Source organism: Choloepus didactylus, chromosome 24 (genome assembly GCF_015220235.1).
Source record: "Choloepus didactylus isolate mChoDid1 chromosome 24, mChoDid1.pri, whole genome shotgun sequence".
In the NCBI taxonomy this organism is placed as follows: domain Eukaryota; kingdom Metazoa; phylum Chordata; class Mammalia; order Pilosa; family Megalonychidae; genus Choloepus; species Choloepus didactylus.
The window spans coordinates 4,768,586-4,793,094 of record NC_051330.1 but is presented as its reverse complement, the minus strand read 5'-3'; the positions used below and the strand labels follow the sequence as shown (position 1 = coordinate 4,793,094).

Below are 24,509 nucleotides of genomic sequence, written 5' to 3'. Positions count from 1 at the left end.
AACTCTCTTATCAAACAAAATACCTGATGTTTCCCCTAGGTAGTGGCTTCTTTCCTCCTTTTCTTTATCTTTGGGGGTATAAATTTTCTCTTAATTTCACTCTCATTTAATTGCTTTAGGAAATGAAGTAGAGATAAATGTCTGCTTTAAATGTCATTGTAAACAAAACCATATTTTGCTTCATTTGAAGTTTTCTTGTCTAATGCATGCAAAAATTTAATATCATAACAAAATAACATACAGACTTGCACATCTAGACATGAGACTATAAATAGTACCATAGTGTCTAGTTAGCTCACAAAACACACATAATTTTTTATAATTAGTAACGAATAAATTATAGCAGAAAATTCTTTGAAGGAAGTGAATTAGAGGTCGTGCACATACTGTGAGTGCTGAACAAATATGATTAGAAAAGTACCATGCAACTTTTGCACAGTGAAGGCAATGATAAAATCATTGACCTATTTTGGATATTTGAGAACAGATTCCAGTCTCCCAGTAGCAACAGCACCACCACCCACCCCCCCCCCCCGCTGGAAAAAAAAAATTCAGGGTTAAAGATATTATCACGGAATTGAACTGACAGCCAAAAGCATGAAAATGAATGAAAGGATTTCCACATTATTCTAAGTAACAGTGTTTGAGCATGATACCGAAACAGTGCAATTAAACAAAACTTAAAATATAATCTAACCATCTAGGTTATATTTTAGACTTAAAATATAACCATGACTCCTGCAGGAGAGCTTGGCCCTGGCATTGTGGGATTGAGAAAGCCTTCTTGAACCAAAAGGGGGAAGAGAAATGAAACAGAATAGAGTTTCAGTGGCTGAGAAATTTCAAATAGAGCCGGGAGTTCATTTGGAGGTTATTCTTATGATTATATAGCTATCCCTTTGTAGTTTTAAGTATATAAGAACAGCTAGAAGGAAATACCTGAAACTATGGAACTGTAATACAGTTACCTTGATTCTTGAAAATGATCATACAACTAACTGTTAAAGTGTGACTGTGTAATTGTGAAAACCTTGCAACTGACACCCATTTATTCAGTGTATGGACAGATTGGTAAGGAAACAGACAGATAAATAAATAAATAGTAGGAGTGGAAAGTTTTGGGCATTCTTTTTATTTTTATTTTTATTCTTCTTTTTAATTCTTTTTGGAGTAATGAAAATATTAAAAAATTAGTAGTGGTGATGAATGCACAGACATATGATGATACTGTGAACCGCTGATTGTACACCTTGGATGATTATCTGCTGTGAGAATATATCTCAATAAAATTGCATTAAAAATCATTTTCTCTTAATATTAATGTTCACAAAAATGTATTTTCAAATTAAGTATTTGTAAATGCTCAATAATTGTTTTGAACATAGTTATGACCTGGGATTAACATAAATTATTGCTGCATTTTCCTTTGACAATAACTAGTTTATTAAAAATTAGAATTTTAGTGTATAGCAGTTCAGAGGAGATTTCTCTCCAGTTTCATGCTTACCTTTATTTAAATGTGAGAATTAACAGTACATTGAAATGACCAGCTATATTTCGTTACCAAAATGTTTAACTATCTCTGATACCTTGTTACCTCAGGGCTCATTATGAGATAGTCACACAAGTTCAGGAAGGCAAGATCCAAAGGCTGAGTTTGAAGCTGAAACCAAAGGCTCCATTTTGGCAGGTTACCAAGGCCAAAGATAAGCATGGTTGCATCCTTAGATATAAAATAATCCAAAGGCAAGAATTCATTTTAGAATTTACTTCAGAAACAACAAGTATACAAACAAACCAACAAATAAAAAAAATTACATGATTTCTTTGCTTTTTGCAAATTCTTCTAAAAGGTTAATGTGTGAGAAGGCTTACAGGGATTAAAATCAAATTTTTCACATATGAAAAGAGACATTGCAATGATTTTGGAACAGTTGAAAAATAGAAAACTACTAAAAAACAAAAATATATGGTATTCTTTCTATAGTTTCAGAGATTTTATAATTCTAACACCATTTTGTCAACTACCTCTTAACCGTCTACTGGTATGCTTTATCATTTTCTAAAATTAAAATGTTCTTATGATATAGTTGCTGCTTAATTTGGGATCAACTAACAAATATGACATTGTAAAAAGTCTTAGCTGCATAACAAGTCAATGTTATAATAAATACTAGGTTATTTCCATGAAATGCTATGTCAGCTACCTTGAATTATTGAATTCACAATTTTGAGGGAAGAGGAATGAATAATTGAGATTTTGTTGTGCTCATTTGAGAAAAAATGGCACTTAAAAGTCTGATACTTTTCTTATATCCAGTTACTTCAATCTATCAGATTAAAAACCATTTGGGATGGAGGCGGGGCAAGATGGCGGATTGGTGAGGTGTATGTTTTAGTTACTCCTCCAGGGAAGTAGGTAGAAAGCCAGGAACTGCGTGGACTGGACACCGCAGAGCAATCTGACTTTGGGCATACTTCATACAACACTCATGAAAACGTGGAACTGCTGAGATCTGCAAAATCTGTTAAGTTTTTGCGGCCAGGGGGCCCATGTACCTCCCTGCCAGGCATAGTCCCATGGGAGGAGGGGCTGTCAGCGCTGGGAAGGAGAAGGGAGAACTGCAGTGGCAGCTCTTATCAGAAACTCATTCTACTGCTCCAAACTCCAACCATAGATAGACTGAGACCAGACACCAGAGAATCTGAGAGCAGCCAGCCCAGCAGAGAGGAGATAGGAACAGCCAAAAAACAGCAAGACAAACTGAAAAATAAAAGCGGATGCTTTTTGGAGTTCTGGTGAGCATAGAAAGGGGAAAGGCAGAGCTCACGCCCAAAGGCTCATTTGCAAAACCCTAAGAAAAGCTGATCTCTCTGCCCCCTGGATCTTTCCTTAATAGCCCTAATTGCTCTGTCTCTTAGCATTTCAATAACGCATTAGATCTGTGGGGAGGGCCACTTTTTTTTCTTTTTTTTTTTTTTATCTTTTTTTCATTTTCTAATACAATTACTCTAAGAAGCCCAATACAGAAAGCCTCAAAGACTTGCAATTTGGGCAGGTCACGACAAGAGCAGAACTGAGAGCTCTGAGACAAAAGGCAATAATCCAGTGGCTGAGAAAATTCACTAAACACCACAACTTCCCAAGAAAAGGGGGGTGTCCTCTCACAGCCATCATCCTGGTGGGCAGGAAACACTCCTGCCCGTCACTGGCCCCACAGCCCAGAGCTGCCCCAGACAACCGAGTGTGATGGAAGTGCTTACAATAACACCGATACACCACAAAATTGGGCGTGCACATTAGCCTTCCCTGCACCCTTAGCTGGTTGTCCCAGACTTGGGAAGGTGGAGCAGTGGGAATTAACAAGCCCCATTCAGGCATCATTTCAGCAGACTGGGAGCCTCCCTACGCAGCCCAGCAGCCCAGAACCACCCTGGGGGGATGGCACTCACCTGTGACATAGCATAGTCATCTCTCAATAGAGGATCAGGAGGTGCAAGGCCTGGAAGAGGGACCCACTTACAAGTCTCGGGCCACACGCCAATACCAAGGACTTGTGGGTCAGTGGCAGAGACAAACTGTGGCAGGACTGAACTGAAGGATTAGACTATTACAGCAGCTTTAAAACTCCAGGAACACCAGGGAGATTTGGTTGTTAGAGGCAACCCCCTCCCTGACTGCCCAGAAACATGCCCCATATACAGGGTGGGCAACACCAACTACACACGCAAGCTTGGTACACCAACTGGACCCCACAAGACTTACTCCCACACTCACCACAGAGGCAAAGTGGGGAGAACTGGCTTGAGGGGAACAGGTGGCTCGTGGACGCCACCTGCTGGTTAGTTAGAGAAACTGTACTCCACGAAGCTGTAGATCTGATAAATTAGAGATAAGGATTTCAATTGGTCCACAAATCTTAAAAGAACCCTATCAAGTTCAGCAAATGCCAAGAGGCCAAAAACAACAGAAAATTATAAAGCATATGAAAAAACCAGACGATATGGATAACCCAAGCCCAAGCACCCAAATCAAAAGACCAGAAGAGATACAGCACCTAGAGCAGCTACTCAAAGAACTAAAGATGAAAAATGAGACCATAGTATGGGATAAAAAGGATATCAAGAAGAACCTAGAAGAGCATAAAGAAGACATTGCAAGAATAAATAAAAAAATAGATGATCTTATGGAAATTAAAGAAACTGTTGACGAAATTAAAAAGAGTCTGGACACTCATAGTACAAGACTAGAGGAAGTTGAACAACGAATCAGTGACCTGGAAGATGACAGAATGGAAAATGAAAGCATAAAAGAAAGAATGGGGAAAAAATTGAAAAAATGGACATGGACCTCAGGGATATGATAGATAATATAACGTCCGAATGTAAGACTCATTGGTGTTCCAGAAGCGGAAGAAAAGGGTAAAGGTCTAGGAAGAGTATTCAAAGACATTGTTGGGGAAAACTTCCCAAATCTTCTAAACAACATAAATACACAAATCATAAATGCTCAGCAAACTCCAAATAGAAAAAATCCAAATAAACCCACTCCGAGACATATTCTGATCACACTGTCAAACACGGAAGAGAAGGAGCAAGTTCTGAAAGCAGCAAGAGAAAAGCAATTCACCACATACAAAGGAAACAGCATAAGACTAAGTAGTGACTACTCAGCAGCCACCATGGAGGCAAGAAGGCAGTAGCATGACATATTTAAAATTCTGAGTGAGAAAAATTTCCAACCAAGAATACTTTATCCAGCAAAGCTCTCCTTCAAATTTGAGGGAGAGCTTAAATTTTTCACAGACAAACAAATGCTGAGAGAATTTGCTAACAAGAGACCTGCCCTACTGGAGATACTAAAGGGAGCCCTACACACAGAGAAACAAAGAAAGGACAGAGAGACTTGGAGAAAGGTTCAGTACTAAAGAGATTCAGTATGGGTACAATAAAGGATATTAATAGAGAGAGGGGGAAAAATATGACAAACATAAACCAAAGGATAAGATGGCTGATTCAAGAAACGCCTTCACAGTTATAACGTTGAATGTAAATGGATTAAACTCCCCAATTAAAAGATAGATTCGCAGAATAGATAAAAAAAAATGAACCATCAATATGTTGCATACAAGAGACTCATCTTAGACACAGGGACACAAAGAAATTGAAAATGAAAGGATGGAAAAAAATATTTCATGCCAGCTACAGCCAAAAGAAAGCAGATGTAGCAATATTAATCTCAGATAAAATAGACTTTAAATGCAGGGATGTTTTGAGAGACAAAAACAGGCCACTACATACAAATAAAAGGGGCAATTCAACAAGAAGAAATAACAATCGTAAATGTCTATGTACCCAATCAAGGTGCCACAAAATACATGAGAGAAACACTGGCAAAACTAAAGGAAGCAATTGATGTTTCCACAATAATTGTGGGAGACTTCAACACATCACTCTCTCCTATAGATAGATCAACCAGACAGAAGACCAATAAGGAAATTGAAAACCTAAACAATCTGATAAATGAATTAGATTTAACAGACGTATACAGAACATTACATCCCAAATCACCAGGATACACATACTTTTCTAGTGCTCATGGAACTTTCTCCAGAATAGATCCTTTGCTGGGACATAAAACAAGCCTCAATAAATTTAAAAAGATTGAAATTATTCAAAGCACATTCTCTGACCACAATGGAATACAATTAGAAGTCAATAACCATCAGAGACTAAGAAAATTCACAAATACCTGGAGGTTAAACAACACACTTCTAAACAATCAGTGGGTTAAAGAAGAAATAGCAAGAGAAATTGCTAAATATATAGAGATGAATGAAAATGAGAACATAGCATACCAAAACCTATGGGATGCAGCAAAAACAGTGCTGAGGGGGAAATTTATAGCACTAAACACATATAGTAAAAAGGAAGAAAGAGCCAAAATCAAAGAACTAATGGATCAACTGAAGAAGCTAGAAAATGAACAGCAAACCAATCCTAAACCAAGTACAAGAAAAGAAATAACAAGGATTCAAGCAGAAATAAATGACATAGAGAACAATAAAACAATAGAGAGGATAAATATCACCAGAAGTTGGTTCTTTGAGAAGATCAACAAGATTGACAAGTCCCTAGCTAGACTGACAAAATCAAAAAGAGAGAAGACCCATATAAAAAAAATAATGAATGAAAAAGGTGACATAACTGCAGATTCTGAAGAAATTAAAAAAATTACAAGAGGATACTATGAACAACTGTATGGCAACAAACTGGATAATGTAGAGGAAATGGACAATTTCCTGGAAACATACGAACAACATAGACTGACCAGAGAAGAAATAGAAGACCTCAACCAACCCATCACAAGCAAAGAGACCCAATCAGTCATCAAAAATCTTCCCACAAATAAATGCCCAGGGCCAGATGGCTTCACAGGGGAATTCTACCAAACTTTCCAGAAAGAACTGACACCAATCTTACTCAAACTCATTCAAAACATTGAAGAAAATGGAACACTACCTAACTCATTTTATGACGCTAACATCAATCTAATACCAAAACCAGGCAAAGATGCTACAAAGAAGGAAAACTACAAGCCAATATCCGTAATGAATAGAGATGCAAAAATCCTCAACACAATACTTGCAAATCGAATCCAAAGACACATTAAAAAAATCATACACCATGACCAAGTGGGGTTCATTCCAGGCATGCAAGGATGGTTCAACATAAGAAAATCAATCAATGTATTACAATACATTAACAATTTGAAAGGGAAAAATCAAATCATCATCTCAATAGATGCTGAAAAAGCATTTGACAAAATCCAACATCCGTTTTTGATAAAAACACTTCAAAAGGTAGGAATTGAAGGAAACTTCCTCAATATGATAAAGAGCATATATGAAAAACCCACAGCCAGCATAGTACTCAATGGTGAGAGACTGAAAGCCTGCCCTCTAAGATCAGGAACAAGACAAGGATGCCCGCTGTGAACACCGTTATTCAACATTGTGCTGGAAGTGCTAGCCAGGGCAATCCGGCGAGACAAAGAAATAAAAGGCATCCAAATTGGAAAAGAAGAAGTAAAACTGTCATTGTTTGCAGATGATATGATCTTATATCTAGAAAACCCTGAGAAATCGACGATACAGCTACTAGAGCTAATAAACAAATTTAGCAAAGTAGCGGGATACAAGATTAATGCACATAAGTCAGTAATGTTTCTATATGCTAGAAATGAACAAAGTGAAGAGACACTCAAGAAAAAGATACCATTTTCAATAGCAACTAAAAAAATCAAGTACCTAGGAATAAACTTAACCAAAGATGTAAAAGACCTATACAAAGAAAACTACATAACTCTACTAAAAGAAATAGAAGGGGACCTTAAAAGATGGAAAAATATTCCATGTTCATGGATAGGAAGGCTAAATGTCATTAAGATGTCAATTCTACCCAAACTCATCTACAGATTCAATGCAATCCCCATCAAAATTCCAACAACCTACTTTGCAGACTTGGAAAAGCTAGTTATCAAATTTATTTGGAAAGGGAAGATGCCTCGAATTGCTAAAGAGAGTCTAAAAAAGAAAAACGAAGGGGGAGGACTTACACTCCCTGACTTTGAAGCCTATTATAAAGCCACAGTTGTCAAAACAGCATGGTACTGGCACAAAGATAGACATATAGATCAATGGAATCAAATTGAGAATTCAGAGATAGACCCTCAGATTTATGGCCGACTGATCTTTGATAAAGCCCCCAAAGTCACTGAACTGAGTCATAATTGTCTTTTCAACAAATGGGGCTGGGAGAGTTGGATATCCATATCCAAAAGAATGAAAGAGGACCCCTACCTCACCCCCTACACAAAAATTAACTCAAAATGGGTGAAAGATCTCAATATAAAAGAAAGTACCATAAAACTCCTAGAAGATAATGTAGGAAAACATCTTCAAGACCTTGTATTAGGAGGCCACTTCCTAGACTTTACACCCAAACCACAAGGAACAAAAGAAAAAATAGATAAATGGGAACTCCTCAAGCTTAGAAGTTTCTGCACCTCAAAGAAATTTCTCAAAAAGGTAAAGAGGCAGCCAACTCAATGGGAATAAATTTTTGGAAACCATGTATCTGACAAAAGACTGATATCTTGCATATATAAAGAAATCCTACAACTCAATGACCGTAGTACAGACAGGACAATTATAAAATAGGCAAAAGATATGAAAAGACAGTTCTCTTAAGAGGAAATACAAATGGCCAAGAAACACATGAAAAATTGTTCAGCTTCACTAGCTATGAGAGAGATGCAAATTAAGACCACAATGGGATACTATCTAACACTGATTAGAATGGCTGCCATTAAACAAACAGGAAAGTACAAATGCTGGAGGGGATGTGGAGAAATTGGAACTCTTATTCATTGTTGGTGGGACTGTATAATGGTTCAGCCACTCTGGAAGTCAGTCTGGCAGTTCCTTAGAAAACTAGATATAAAGTTACCATTCGATCCAGTGATTGCACTTCTCGGTATATACCCGGAAGATCGGAAAGCAGTGACACGAACAGATATCTGCACGCTAATGTTCATAGCAGCATTATTCACAATTGCCAAGAGATGGAAACAACCCAAATGTCCTTCAACAGATGAGTGGATAAAGAAAATGTGGCATATACAGACTATGGAATACTGCACGGCAGTAAGAAGGAACGATCTCATGAAACATATGACAACATGGATGAATCTTGAAGACATAATGCTAAGCGAAATAAGCCAGGCACAAAAAGAGAAATATTATATGCTACCACTAATGTGAACTTTGAAAAATGTAAAACAAATGGTTTATAATGTAGAATGTAGGGGAACTAGCAATAGAGAGCAATTAAGGAAGGGGGAACAATAATCCAAGAAGCTATTTAACGTTCTGGGGATGCCCAGGAATGACTATGGTCTGTTAATTTCTGATGGATATAGTAGGAACAAGTTCACTGAAATGTTGCTATATTAGGTAACTTTCTTGAGGTAAAGTAGGAACAGGTTGGAAGTTAAGGAGTTATCTTAGGTTAGTTGTCTTTTTCTTATTCCCTTGTTATGGTCTCTTTGAAATTTTCTTTATTGTGTGTTTTTGTTGTTTAATTTTTTTTTCATATAGTTGATTTAAAAAAGAAAGGAAAGTTAAAAAAAAAAAAGAAAAACAAGGAAAAAAAAGATGTATTGCCCCCTTGAGGAGCCCATGGAGAATGCAGGGGTATTGGCCTACCCCACCTTGATGGTTGCTAACATGACCACAGATATAGGGGACTGGTGGTTTGATGGGTTGAGCCCTCTACCATAGGTTTTACCTTTGGAAAGACGGTTGCTGCAAAGCAGAGGCTAGGCCTCCCTATAATTGTGCCTAAGAGCCTCCTCCTGAATGCCTCTTTGTTGCTCAGATGTGGCCTCTCACTCTAGCTAAGCCAACTTGAAAGGTGAAATCACTGCCCTCCCCCCTACGTGGGATCAGACACCCAGAGGAGTGAATCTCCCTGGCAACGTGGAATATGACTCCCGGGGAAGAATCTAGACCTGGCATCGTGGGACGGAGAACATCTTCTTGACCAAAAGGGGGTTGTGAAAGGAAATGAAATAAGCTTCGGTGGCAGAGAGATTCCAAAAGGAGCCGAGAGGTAACTCTGGTGGGCACTCTTATGCATACTTTAGACAGCCCTTTTTAGGTTTTAATGAATTGGGGTAGCTGGTGGTGGATACCTGAAACTATCAAACTACAACCCAGAACCCATGAATCTCGACGACAATTGGATAAAAATGTAGCTTGTGAGGGGTGACAATGGGATTGGGAAAGCCATAAGGACCACACTCCACTTTGTCTAGTTTATGGATTGATGAGTAGAAAAATAGGGGAAGGAAACAAACAAACAAACACATAAAGGTACCCAGTGTTCTTTTGTACTTCAATTGCTCTTTTTCACTTTAATTATTATTCTTGTTATTTTTGTGTGTGTGCTAATGAAGGTGTCAGGGATTGATTTAGGTGATGAATGTACAACTATGTAATGGTACTGTGAACAATCGAATGTACAGTTTGTTTTGTATGAATGTGTGGTATGTGAATATATCTCAATAAAATGAAGATAAAAAAGGGGGTAGCAACAGACAAGATGGAATTTAACAAAGATTATGAGTACTTAATCTTTATATAATTTTCTTTTCTTAGTTGCTAGGGTATTAGAATAGTTAGAAGGAAAGAACTGAAATAGTGGAACTCTAACCCACAGCATCCTTTAAAATTTGCTCTATAGCTACTTGTTGAATTCTAAGTTGAAATCTATACCTTTTTGTATATATGTTATATTTCACAATAAGGAAATAACTGAAATAGTGGTACTACAACTCATGATAACTTTGGAAATTTCCTGTGTATCTACTTGTTAAATCATACTTTGAAACATATTACTTTTTTGTATTTATGTTGTATTTCATAATAAGGAAATAACTGAAACTGTGGAATTCTAACCTATAATATTCCTTGAAATTTGCTCTCTATTTGTTAAATTGCACCTGGAAAGCTATCACCTTTATGTATATATGTGATATTCTACAATAAAAAATATGATAGAAGATAAAAAAAAAGAAGACATTGCAAGACTAAATAAAAAAATAGATGATCTTATGGAAATTAAATAAACTGTTGACCAAATTAAAAAGAGTCTGGATACTCATAGTACAAGACTAGAGGAAGTTGAACAATGAATCAGTGACCTGGAAGATGACAGAATGGAAAATGAAAGCACAAAAGACACAATGGGGGAAAAAATCAAAAAAATAGAAATGGACCTCAGGGATATGATAGATAATAGAAAACGTCCAAATAAAAGACTCATTGGTGTTCCAGAAGGAGAAGAAAAGGGTAAAGGTCTAGGAAGAGTATGCAAAGAAATTGTTGGGGAAAACTTCCCAAATCTTCTAAACACCATAAATACACAAATCATAAATGCCCAGCAAACTCCGAATAGAATAAATCCAAATAAACCCACTCTGAGACATATTCTGATCACACTGTCAAATACAGAAGAGAAGGAGCAAGTTCTGAAAGCAGCAAGAGAAAAGCAACTCACCACATAGAAAGGAAACAGCATAAGACTAAGTAGTGACTACTCAGCAGCCACCATGGAGGCGAGAAGGCAGTGGCACGACATATTTAAAATTCTGAGTGAGAAAAATTTTCAACCAAGAATACTTTATCCAGCAAAGCCCTACTTCAAATTTGAGGGAGAGCTTAAATTTTTCACAGACAAACAAATGCTGAGAGAATTTGCTAACAAGAGACCTGCCCTACTGGCGATACTAAAGGGAGCCCTACAGACAGAGAAACAAAGAAAGGAGAGAGAGACATGGAGAAAGGTTCAGTACTAAAGAGATTTGGTATGGGTACATTAAAGGATATTAATAGAGAGAGGGAAAAATGTATATGACAAACATAAACCAAAGGATAAGATGGCTGATTCAAGAAATGCCTTCACAGTTATAACGTTGAATGTAAATGGATTAAACTCACCAATTAAAAGGTATAGATTTGCAGAATGGATCAAAAAAAATGAACCATCAATATGCTGCATACAAGAGACTCATCTTAGACACAGGGACACAAAGAAATTGAAAGTGAAAGGATGGCAAAAAATATTTCATGCCAGCTACAGCCAAAAGAAAGCAGGTGTAGCAATATTAATCTCAGATAAAATAGACTTTAAATGCAGGGATGTTTTGAGAGACAAAGAAGGTCACTATATACTAATAAAGGGGGCAATTCAACAAGAAGAAATAGCAATCATAAATTTTATGCATCCCATCAAGGTGCCACAAAATACATGAGAGAAACACTGGCAAAACTAAAGGAAGCAATTGATGTTTCCACAATAATCGTGGGAGACTTCAACACATCAGTCTCTCCTATAGATAGATCAATCAGACAGAAAACCAGTAAGGAAATTAAAAACCTAAACAATCTGATGAATGAATTGGATTTAACAGACATATATAGAACATTACATCCCAAATCACCAGGATACATATACTTCTCTAGTGCTCATGGGACTTTCTCCAGAATAGATCATATGCTGGGACATAAAACAAGCCTCAGTAAATTTAAAAAGATTGAAATTATTCAAAGCACATTCTCTAACCACAATGGAATACAATTAGAAGTCAATAACCATCAGAGACTTAGAAAATTCACAAATACCTGGAGGTTAAACAACACACTCCTAAACAATCAGTGGGTTAAAGAAGAAATAGCAAGAGAAATTGCTAAATATATAGAGATGAATGAAAATGAGAACACAACATACCAAAACCTATGGGATGCAGCAAAAGCGGTACTGAGGGGGAAATTTATAGCACTAAACGCATATATTAAAAAGGAAGAAAGAGCCAAAATCAAAGGAACTAATGGATCAACTGAAAAAGCTAGAAAAGGAACAGCAAACCAATCCTAAACCAAGTCGAAGAAAAGAAGTGACAAGGATTAAAGCAGAAATAAATGACATAGAGAACAAAAAAAACAATAGAGAGGACAAATAACACCAAAAGTTGGTTCTTTGAGAAGATCAACAAGATTGACAATCCCCTAGCTAGACTGACAAAATCAAAAAAGAGAGAAGACCAATATAAACAAGATAATGAAAGAGAAAGGTGACATTACTGCAGATCCCGAGGAAATTAAAAAAATTATAAGAGGGTACTATGAACAACTGTATGGCAACAAACTGGATAATGTAGAGGAAATGGACAATTTCCTGAAAACATATGAACAACCTAGACTGACCAGAGAAGAAACAGAAGACCTCAACCAACCAATCACAAGCAAAGAGATCCAATCAGTCATCAAAAAGCTTCCCACAAATAAATGCCCAGGGCCAGATGGCTTCACAGGAGAATTCTGCCAAACTTTCCAAAAAGAATTGACACCAATCTTGCTCAAACTCTTTCAAAACATTTAAGAAAATGGAACACTACCTAACTCATTTTACGAAGCTAACATCAATCTAATACCAAAACCAGGCAAAGATGCTACAAAAAAGGAAAACTACCGGCCAATCTCCATAATGAATATAGATGCAAAAATCCTCAACAGAATACTTGCAAATCGAATCCAAAGACACATTAAAAAAATCATACACCATGACCAAGTGGGGTTCATTCCAGGCATGCAAGGATGGTTCAACATAAGAAATGCAATCAATGTATTACAACACATTAACAAATCAAAAGGGAAAAATCAAATGATCATCTCAATAGATGCTGAAAAAGCATTTGACAAAATTGAACATCCGTTTTTGATAAAAACACTTCAGAGGTAGAAATTGAAGGAAACTTCCTCAATATGATACAGAGCATATATGAAAAACCCACAGCCAGCATAGTACTCAATGGTGAGAGACTGAAAGCCTTCCCTCTAAGATCAGGAACAAGACAAGGATGCCCGCTGTCACCACTGTTATTCATCATTGTGCTAGAAGTGCTAGCTAGGGCAGTCCAGCAAGACAAAGAAATAAAAGGCATCCAAATCAGAAAGGAAGAAGTAAAGCTGTCATTGTTTGCAGAAGATATGATCTTATATCTGGAAAACCCCAAGAAATCGACGATACAGCTACTAGAGCTAATAAACAAATTTAGCAAACTAGCGGGATACAAGTTTAATGCACATAAGTCAGTAATGTTTCTATATGCTAGAAATGAACAAAGTGAAGAGACACTCAAGAAAAAGATACCATTTTCAATAGCAACTAAAAAAATCAAGTACCTAGGAATAAACTTAACCAAAGATGTAAAAGACCTATACAAAGAAAACTACATAACTCTACTAAAAGAAATAGAAGGGGACCTTAAAAGATGGAAAAATATTCCATGTTCATGGATAGGAAAGCTAAATGTCATTCAGATGTCAATTCTACCCAAACTCATCTACGGATTCAATGCAATCCCCATCAAAATTCCAACAACCTACTTTGCAGAGTTGGAAAAGCTAGTTATCAAATTTATTTGGAAAGGGAAGATGTCTTGAATCGCTAAAGACACTCTAAAAAAGAAAAACGAAGTGGGAGGACTTACACTCCCTGACTTTGAAGCTTATTATAAAGCCACAGTTGTCAAAACAGCATGGTACTGGCACAAAGATAGACATATAGATCAATGGAACTGAATTGAGAATTCAGAGATAGACCCTCAGATTTATGGCCGACTGATCTTTGATAAGGCCCCCAAAGTCACTGAACTGGGTCATAAAGTTCTTTTCAACAAATGGGGCTGGGAGAGTTGGATATCCATATCCAAAAGAATGAAAGAGGACCCCTACCTCACACCCTACACAAAAATTAACTCAAAATGGACCAAAGATCTCAATATAAAAGAAAGCACCATAAAACTCCTAGAAGATAATGTAGGAAAACATCTTCAAGGCCTTGTATTAGGTGGCCACTTCCTAGACTTACAGCCAAAGCACAAGCAAGAAAAGAAAAAATAGATAAATGGGAACTCCTCAAGCTTCGAAGTTTCTGCACCTCAAAGGAATTTCTCAAAAAGGTAAAGAGGCAGCCAACTCAATGGGAAAAAAATTTTGGAAACCATGTATCTGACAAAAGACTGATATCTTGCATATATAAAGAAATCCTACAACAAAATGATGATAGTACAGACAGGCCAAATATAAAATGGGCAAAAGATATGAAAAGACAGATCTCTGAAGAGGAAATACAAATGGCCAAGAAACACATGAAAAAATGTTCAGTTTCACTAGCTATTAGACAGATGCAAATTAAGACCACAATGAGATACCATCTCACACCGATTAGAATGGCTGCCATTAAACAAGCAGGAAACTACAAATGCTGGAGGGGATGTGGAGAAATTGCAAATCCTATTCATTGTTGCTGGGACTGTATAATAGTTCAGCCACTCTGGAAGTCAGTCTGGCAGTTCCTCAGAAAACTAGATACAGAGATACCCTTTGATCCAGTGATTGCACTTCTCGGTATATACCTGGAAGATCAGAGAGCAGTGACACGAACAGATATCTGCATGCGAATGTTCATAGCAGCATTATTCACAATTGCCAAGAGATGGAAACAAACCACATGTCCTTCAACAGATGAGTGGATAAATAAAATGTGGTATATACACACAATGGAATACTACAAGGCAGTAAGAAGGAACGATGTTGTGATACATATGACAACATGGATGAACCTTGAAGACATAATGCTGAGCGAAATAAGCCAGGCACAAAAAGAGAAATATTATATGCTACTACTAAAGTGAACTTTGAAAACTGTAAAACAAATGGTTTATAATGTAGAATGTAGGGGAACTAGCAATAGAGAGCAATTAAGGAAGGGGGAACAATAATCCAAGAAGATCAGATAAGCTATCGTGGGTAAATTTAATGTTCTGGGAATGCCCAGGAATGACTATGGTCTGTTAATTTCTGATGGGTATAGTAGGACCAAGTTCACAGAAATGTTTCTATATTAGGTTACTTTCTTGGGGTAGAGTAAGAACACATTGGAAGTAGAGTAGTTATCTTAGTTTAGTTGTTTTTTTCTTACTCCCTTGTTATGGTCTCTTTGAAATGTTCTTTTATTGTATGTTTTTTTTTGTATTTTTTTTTAAATTTTTTAAATTTTTCATACAGTTGTTTTAGGGAAAAAAAAAAAGGTTTGGAAAAAAAAAAAACAAGGAAAAAAATATGCAGATCCCCCTTGTGGAGCCTGTGGAGAATGCAGGGGTATTGGCCTGCCCCACCTCCATGGTTGCTAACATGCTCACAGACATAGGGGATTGGTGGTTTGATGGGTTGAGCCCTCTACCACAGAATTTACCCTTGGGAAGATGGTTGCTGCAAAGGAGAGGCTAGGCCTCCCCATAATTGTGCCTAAGAGCCTCCTCCGAATGCCTCTTTGTTGCTCAGATGTGGCCCTCTCTTTCTGGCTAAGCCAACTTGAAAGGTGAAATCACTGCCCTCCCCCCTACGTGGGATCAGACACCCAGGGAAGTGAATCTCCCTGGCAACGTGGAATATGACTCCTGGGGAGGAATGTAGACCCGGCATCATGGGACGGAGAACATCTTCTTGACCAAAAGGGGGATGTGAAAGGAAATGAAATAAGCTTCAGTGGCGGAGAGATTCCCAAAGGAGCCAAGAGGTCACTCTGGTGGGCACTCTTACGCACACTTTAGACAACCCTTTTTAGGTTCTAAAGAATTGGGGTAGCTGGTGGTGGATACCTGAAACTATCAAACTACAACCCAGAACCCATGAATCTTGAAGATAATTGTATAAAAATGTGGCTTATGAGAGGGGACAGTGGGATTGGGGGGGCCATAGGGATCACACTCCCGTTTGTCTAGTTTGTGGATGGATGAGTGGAAAGGTGGGGAAGGAAACAAACAAACAAACAGACAAGGGCAGCCAGTGTTCTTTTTTACCTTAGTTGCTCTTTTTCACTTTAATTATTATTCTGGTTATTTTTGTGTGTGTGGTAATGAGGGTGTTGGGGATTGATTTTGGTGGTGAATGTACAACTATGTAATGGTACTGTGAACAATCAAATGTACAACTTGTTTTGTAAAAAAAAAAAAAAAATCAATTGGATTGCAATCTTTTAAAACCAAAATGAATCTCTGTACATTAGCGGTTGGATAAAGCACTTAAAAAATATGTGTAAATTTATCTAGCTGTTTTATTTCATGAAAAATCTTAAAATAACTCAAAAATTCTGATTTCCTGAAAAAATACATATGTACTCCAAATCTAACAAGGACTTTCATTTATACATATCAAAAAGATGCATTTATTAGGACACAGCCATAGAATGTACTTTACAATAAGTCATTTTCAGTTGTTTCTCTGTATTTATAACGCACTTTCTTAAAGGCTGCATACATTTCTTTATTCCTCAGACAGTAGATAACGGGGTTCAAAGTGGGTGTGATGATGGAATAAAATACAGCAGCCAACCTTCCTTCTACTGGAGAATAATCGGATATAGGTCTTAGGTACGTAGAACTCTCAGTCCCATAAAACAGGAGAACAGTGGTCAGGTGAGAGGCACAGGTGGAGGAGGCTTTCCAGAGACCTTGAACGTGACTGATCTTGAGGATGGTAAAGATGATGCAGATGTAAGAGAGCAGGGTGAGGAGAAAGGCTCCCAGGATGATGCAACTGCTGGATATAAAGACCAATTCTTCGTCTCCTTGGTAGTCAGCACAAGAAAGCCTCACGAGAGGGGGAATGTCACAGAGGAAGTGATCAGTGACATTAGGTCCACAGAAAGGGAGGGGGAATGTGTTGATGGCATGGAAAATAGAGTAGAGCCCTCCACAAATCCAGGATGAGGAAACAAGCTCCCAGCAGAGGTTTCTGCTCGTTATGACCCCGTAGGAAAGGGTCCGTAGATGGCCACACAGCGGTCACAAGCCATGGCAGTGAGAAGGAAGCACTCAGAGGCAGCCATGGGGAAGAGCAGGTAGAGCTGGGCAACACTTTCTGCAAAGGAAAAATCCTTGGAACCTGAGATAGCAGTGCCAGTGGCTTTGGGCATGGTGACTGAGGCATAGCACATATCCAGGAAGGACAAGTTCTTCAGGAAGAAATACATGGGTATGTGGAGCTGGTAATCTTTGATAATCACTGTGATGATAGAGATATTCTCCATGAGTCCAAAGACGTAAATGATCAGAAAAGCACCTGTGCTGAAAGCATTTACAGTGGGGATGTCTGAGGAGCCCTGTAGGATAAATTGTGCCACTGTGCTCTGATTGGTCATCTAATTGAGAAAGAAAGACATGACTAAAAGAAAAGATAAATTTACCTCAGACACAATAAGGTACAAAAACTCCTGTTGACAACTTCACTTCATATCTGTGCAAACCTAAAGAAAATGGACATAGTTAAAAATGATTAAAGGAAAAATGCATGCAAACAACAGCAGCAAGACCTATTATGATATTAATCCACATTCAGTGAAAATATTTGCCCTATTACAGAGGGAATTATTTTCAGGCAAACAAAACTGTTTCCTGATTTAAATATTAAAATGCAATTGACCGTTTAAAGTGAATTAACTGTATTCTGAGACATAATATATGTAGAAGTCAGATGTGTGAACACAGAAAAAAAAATAAAGACAATAAATAGAAATGTACACTGTTTACATGAATTGGTAATTGGTAGAATTGACAACATAGTGACATTTAGCCTTCCTATCCATGAACACGGAAAATCTTTCCACCTATTTAGGTCCTTTTTGATTCCTTTTAGCACAGTTTTGTAATTTTCTGTGTAGAGATCTTATATATTCTTGGTTAAGTTTATTCCTAGTTACATGATTGTTGTCGTTGCTTTTGTGAATGTAATTTTTTTCTTGAGTAACTCTTCTGCTAGTTCATTTTTAGTATATAGAATATTACTGACTTTTATCCTGCCACTTTGCTGAATTTGTTTATTAGCTCAAGTAGCTTTGTCATGAATTTCTCAGGATTCTCCAAATATATGAACATATAATCTGCAAATAATGACAGATTTTCTTATGCTTTTATCTTTGGAAGCCTTTTATTTCTTTATCTTGCTGGATTGCTCTAGCTAGAACTTCTAGCACAACGTTGAATTAACAGTGGTGACAGTGGGCATCCTTGTCTCATTCCTGATCTTAGGGGGAAGACCTTTAGTAGTATGTCGACTGTGGGTTTTCCTATATGCCTTTATCATATTGAGGAAGTTTCCTTCAATTCTTAACTTTAGAACTGATTTTATCAAAAAAGGATGCTGAATATTGTCAAATGTTTTTCAGCATCTATTGAAATAATCATTTGAGTTTTCCCTTTTGATTTGTTAATGTGTTGCATTATGTTGATTGATTTTCTTATGTTGAACCACCCTTGGATGCCTGGAATCCACCTCACTTGGTCATGGTGTATGATTCTTTTAATGTGGCTTTGGATTCAGTTTGCAAGTATTTTGTTGAGAATTTTTGCATCTGTATTCATTAGGGAGATCGGCCTGTAGCCTGTAGTTTTCCTTTGTTGCAGTATTTTTATTTGGTTTCAGTATTAGAGTGATGTTAGCTTCATAAAATGACTTAGGTTGTTTTTCTTCAATTTTTTGAGAGTTCGCGCAGGAATGACATCATTTCTTTTGGGAAAATTTGTTAAAATTCCCCTGTGAAGCCATCTAGCCCTGGTCTTCTAATTGTAGGAAGCTTTTCTTGACTGAATAGATGTCTTTACTTGTGATTGGTGTGATGATATCTTCTATTTCTTCTCCGGTCAGTCTAGGCTGTTCATGTATTACCATAAAATTATCCATGTCCTCTAAATGGTTTGTTGGTGTACAGTCATTCATAGTAGTCTCTTATCATTTTTTCTTAGTTTCTTCAGGATCCACAGTAATGTCCCTTCCCTCATTTCTGATTTTATTTGTATGGGTATTTTCTCTTTGTGAGTTTTTCAGTCTAGCCAAGTGTTTGTCAGTCTTGTTGATTTTGTCAAAGAATCAACTTCTGCTTTCATTTCTTTTATCTGCTTTTTTTTCCCCCTCCATTTCATTTATTTTGGCTTTAATCCTTGCTATTACTTTCCTCTACTTTCTTTAGGGTTAATTTCCTGATCATTCTCTATTTTCTACAGTTGTTCCAATAGTTCTTTGATTTTAGCTCTTTCTTCCTTTTTAATGCATACATTTAGAGCTTTCAATTTTCTCCTCAGCAATCCCTTCTCTGCATCCCATAGGTTTTGATATGATGTGTTTTTATTTTCATTCATCTCTAAATGTTTACTGATTTCTCTTCCATTTTCTTCTTTCACCTGCTGATGGTATATCAATGCATTGTTTAACCTCCACATATTTGTGAATGTTCTTTTTCTTTATTGTTTATTGACTTCTTGTTGTATTCCATTATTTTCAGGGAGTGTGCTTTGAATAACGTCAATCTTTTTTAATTTATGGAAGCCTCATTTGTGCCCGAGCATATGATCTATCCTGGGGAGTATTCCCTGAACACTAGAGAAGAATATGTATCTTGGTATTTTGGGATGTAATGTTCTATATATGACTCTTAAGTCTAATTCATTAATCACATTGTTCTTAGTATCCTTATTGGTCCTCTTTCTGGCTGTCCTATTTATAGAAGAAAGTGGTGTTCTGAAGTCTCCCACTATTATTGTAGAAACATCTATTGCTTCCTTCAGTTTTGCCAATGTTGTTTCATGTACTTTGGAACACCCTGATTGGGTGTATAAACATTTATGATTGTTATTTCTTCTTGGTGAATCATCCCTGTTATTATTATACAGAGCCCTTCTTTCTCTCTTATCACATCTTTGCACTTAAAATCTATTTTGTGTGATTATTAGTATTGTTACCCCTGCTTTCTTTTGGCTATAGCTTGCATGGAATACCTTTTTTTTAGATCCATTCACTTTCAATCTCTTTGTAGCACTGGTTTTAATATGAGTGTTTTATAAACAGCAGATAGACGGATCATACATTTTAATCCCCTCTGCCAATCTGTATGTTTTTATTGGGAAGTTTAATCCGTTGACGTTCAATCCTAATATTGTGATGGCAGTTTTTGAATCAACCATCTTATCATTTTTTTTTTGTCATATCTGCCCACCCCCCTTGCTTTTTTTTTCAAAAAAAAATTAACTTTAATTTCCATAAGATCTCCTATTCTTATTTACTCTTTCACATTTTTCTTCATGGTCTTCTGGATTCTTCTTGATCTCCTTTACATTCTTAGACAACTCATTGGAGTTGTTTTGGACATTTCTGGGTACTTCTCAATTAATTGATCCTAGTTCTGTTTCTCTCCTAGCTTTATGATTTGGTTGATGGCTTGTCCGTATCTTCTAGTTTCTTGATGTGCTTTTTAATTTTCTGTTGACTTTGTTGCATTTGCTTATCTTGAAAAGGCTATTTTGAGGTGTGCAGGATTATTTGGCACTCAGAGGTCCCCAAGTGCATTTATTTTCGTTTGTTTTCAGGGAATCATGTCTGAAGAACATCAGTTAAAATCACACAGAGCCTAAGGATCTGAATAAGTCCCTTCAATAAGTCTCTTTATTTATTAAGAATAAAGCATAAGTATTTTTAATGAACATTAATTGATGAATGATCATCACCACAATAATTCCACAGATTTAATGACATAATTCTTAGACATTGTGTTAAGTAAAAAATAACCAACCCTAATAAAGGGACAATTACATATAGAGAATATTTACATGAAGTGGATTTTACTATCTTTATCATTTGAATGCATGTGCAAGTTGACCATAAATTTTATGACAGGACCCTTTCTTGTGTAGATGATTTAGAGTGCAGAACAACAAACAGTAAATACACATCAGGAGAAATAATAAATTATTGCAATCCCTATGCTATATCCCTGTGTCAAAAAAATTCTTCAGAAAAATTGGAATGTATCTTAAACAGTATTTAAATGAGATGTATCTTTGATAAAAGCATGTATTCACTAATTTTAAAAGGGTTTTGCATGCCTGATACAAATTAAAAGATATGAAATGTTATGGAAAAATAATTTCATAATATTTCATAAACTATAATAGTCTCAGAATTTACAGTATAAATTTTTCAGGAAAATAAGAATTTAAATTATTATGAGTATTTCAAGAAAATTTTTCACATAAGGATAAGACATTGAGGAAATTATGAGAAGTCTAGTAGAAAGTCAATTACAAACACCAAAACCAAAGTTTGATGTTTAAGGAGAAATCTCAAATACAGACAAAATGAAAGTATAAATATAAGGTACAAGTTTTATTTTAAAAGTACAAATAAGCTTGTTAAGATGTTTATACTTATATATATAGAATTTTATTTTTATGAAAAGCATAAAGAAAGTAGAATGATGTAGGGAGAGATAAAGCTTCAGCCAAGTTAACATTCATTCTTTATGATACATGACTCACAGTTTGTCTACTCCCTTTGGTTTGGATAACTTTCCTGGAAAAATTCACTTCACACAAATCTTCCATTTTTCCTTTAATAGAAAACCCAAAATTCATATCTAAAAGGAAAGATAACTCCCCATAAGTACAATGTAGTGATCAAGATCACACATTTAATTTTGGAGCAACTTGTCTACCACAGTGATATATAAATAAGACATTTATCTATACAGGAAGTAAATAAAAGCATGTCAAAAGAGTCTAAAAGATGTTAGTAATTTGAATTGACAAGAAAATATGAGACTAGAGGTATGGGGTACTTTTTTTGTTTATGTGGTTCATTTCATTTTTTTGGTAAAAGTTGGTAAAGTTTGGTGGTACTTTCTATCAAATCTATTTTGTTATAGCATATAAAAATGGCTAAAATTCAGCTTATGAATGCCACTCAAGAAGGGGGTTGGAAGAAGGATCCATTACTGTAGGAATTCCCAAGGTTTACAATAGAAGAGGTAACTTTTTTGAACACGGAAAATATAGTATAAAGTAATGAGGTATTGCTCCTTTTGTTTTACCTTTAAATATTTTCTGGTAAATGTTGGAAGAAAACTGAATAAATGATACGTGGACACTTTTAAATGATATCTCCTATTGAAAGAAAAACAGCAGTATGTTTTACCTTTTGATAAGATTTCCCAGTATCAACCTCCTCAGAGCATTCTTCACAGCCTTGTTTCTTACACTGTATATGATGGGATTTAAGGTTGGAGGTACCACCGTGTAGAACACAGATATCACAAGGTCAGAAGTAGAAGGGGACCCTGTGGTGGGCTTTAGATAAGCAATGCAGCCAGTGGAGAGAAATAATGCAACCACCAGCAGGTGTGGAATGCAGGTGGAGTAGGCTTTTGACTGGCCTTCTGTTGAGGGAATCTTCTTGACAGTGGAGAAGACGTAGATGTAGGAAATGATGATGAAAATAAAACAGCAGAAACTCAAGACCACACTAATAAGGATGGGCACAAATTCTCTCGCTAAATTCTCTGAACAAGAAATAGCTAATAACTGGGGGATGTCACAGAAGAACTGACGGATCACGCTGGACCCACAGAAGGATAAGGAGAAAGTACTAGCTGTGTGCATCACAGCTGACAGACCCCCACCCAGCCAAGCAGCAGCCGCCATCTGCAAACACGTGCCCGTGTCCATGATGACTTCATAGTGCAGGGGGTGGCAGATAGCAGCGTAGCGGTCAAAGGACATTGCTGTGAGGAAGAGCAGCTCTGCAGCTGCCAATAAAACCACCAGAAAGACCTGAGTGACACAGTCAAGGAAAGATATGGCGTTGTTGTGGGTCATGGAGTTGGCAATGGACTTGGGGACCGTGGTTGAAATGAGGCAGAGGTCCAGGAAGGATAAATTCTTCAGGAAGAAGTACATGGGGGTGTGGAGGTGCTGGTCCAAAGTCGTGATCATGATAATGAGGACATTCCCCATCAGGGACCAGAAGTAAATGAATGAGAAGAGCACTGAATGCAAAATGGACATATTTTGATTGGTAGGAAATCCCATGAGGATAAATTCAGTCACAGTTGTTTTGTTTTTCATTACTGCAGTCATAATATGTTCCAAAAAATCAATGAATGACAAGGAATAGGAAGAAAACATCAAAATTCAAGTCTCAGATTATTAAATATATGATGGGTGTCTATATGTAGTAATATCACTATCAAATTATTGAAATATTTATTCCATGTGCATCCTTTTCAGTATATTGATCATCCATCATTTCTTGGTTAATTTAGTTTTATTTCACCAAATTAATTTAGCTTCACATAAACCTGTCATTACAATATTGTTAAAAAATATTCTTGAAAGATGCTGAAACACTTAAAACTATCCATGGATCTGTCAAAACCATCCCAAACCTCTAGATAAATCCAAATTGACCAACTAACAGCAGCTAAATTGTTCCGCAGGCTTCCTGTCCCTACGTCCTGTCCTTTGGTGAATACAATCTCGATTCCTACAGAATTTCTGAAAATTTGTCATATAAATAATTCTCAGGAAAAAAAACTGAACTATTTATTGTCAACTTTCCTCATCAGCTCTACAAAATCTTGAAAATAATTCCCTCTGCAGTGCATTTGTTTTAGCACTTATCACAAATTTCAGAATTTTCATAAGGACTTTAGCTGATGCCTGCCTTATTTTTCTTCTCCACAATACCCAAATTATTTGTCATTTACAGTCTTAAACAGAGTTCATAAGTAACCTGATTACAGTGGTTATCAAATATCCTAAAATATGTGAGCTGAGATTATTAGCCTCTTTCACCAAATTATGTTTTATTATTTCTTCCCCATGTACTTTCTCCCATATCTAATAAGTTCAATAATAATGTTTTCCCCACAAGCTCTTTTCTTCTTTTTATCCTATAAACCGTTCAAGTAATAAAATGCATGACATTATTGACGGCATACCTGAAATATTGCAAATATTTTATAACAGTTTTCAAGTTATTAACACTGTCATTTCT

At 36.6% G+C, this 24,509-nt stretch overlaps 2 protein-coding genes across 2 annotated transcripts; both read right to left on the bottom strand.

Annotated features, from left to right (window-relative positions):
- Positions 1–16,882: 16,882 nt before the first annotated feature.
- Positions 16,883–17,829, bottom strand: LOC119519808 (olfactory receptor 5V1-like). Its single transcript, XM_037817533.1, is given in 2 exon segments — positions 16,883–17,445; positions 17,448–17,829. Coding segments are annotated over 2 exon segments (945 nt in total).
- A 4,816-nt stretch (positions 17,830–22,645) lies between these two features.
- LOC119519903 (olfactory receptor 14A16-like) lies at positions 22,646–23,578 on the bottom strand. The gene has a single exon (XM_037817653.1). It carries the CDS (start codon positions 23,576–23,578, stop codon positions 22,646–22,648), a length of 933 nt encoding a protein of 310 aa, XP_037673581.1.
- Between the last annotated feature and the right edge of the window lie 931 nt (positions 23,579–24,509).

Excerpts from the sequence above, each read along its gene's own strand:
- LOC119519903 (XM_037817653.1), bottom strand. The coding sequence starts at position 23,578 with ATGAAAAACAAAACAACTGTGACTGAATTTATCCTCATGGGATTTCCT.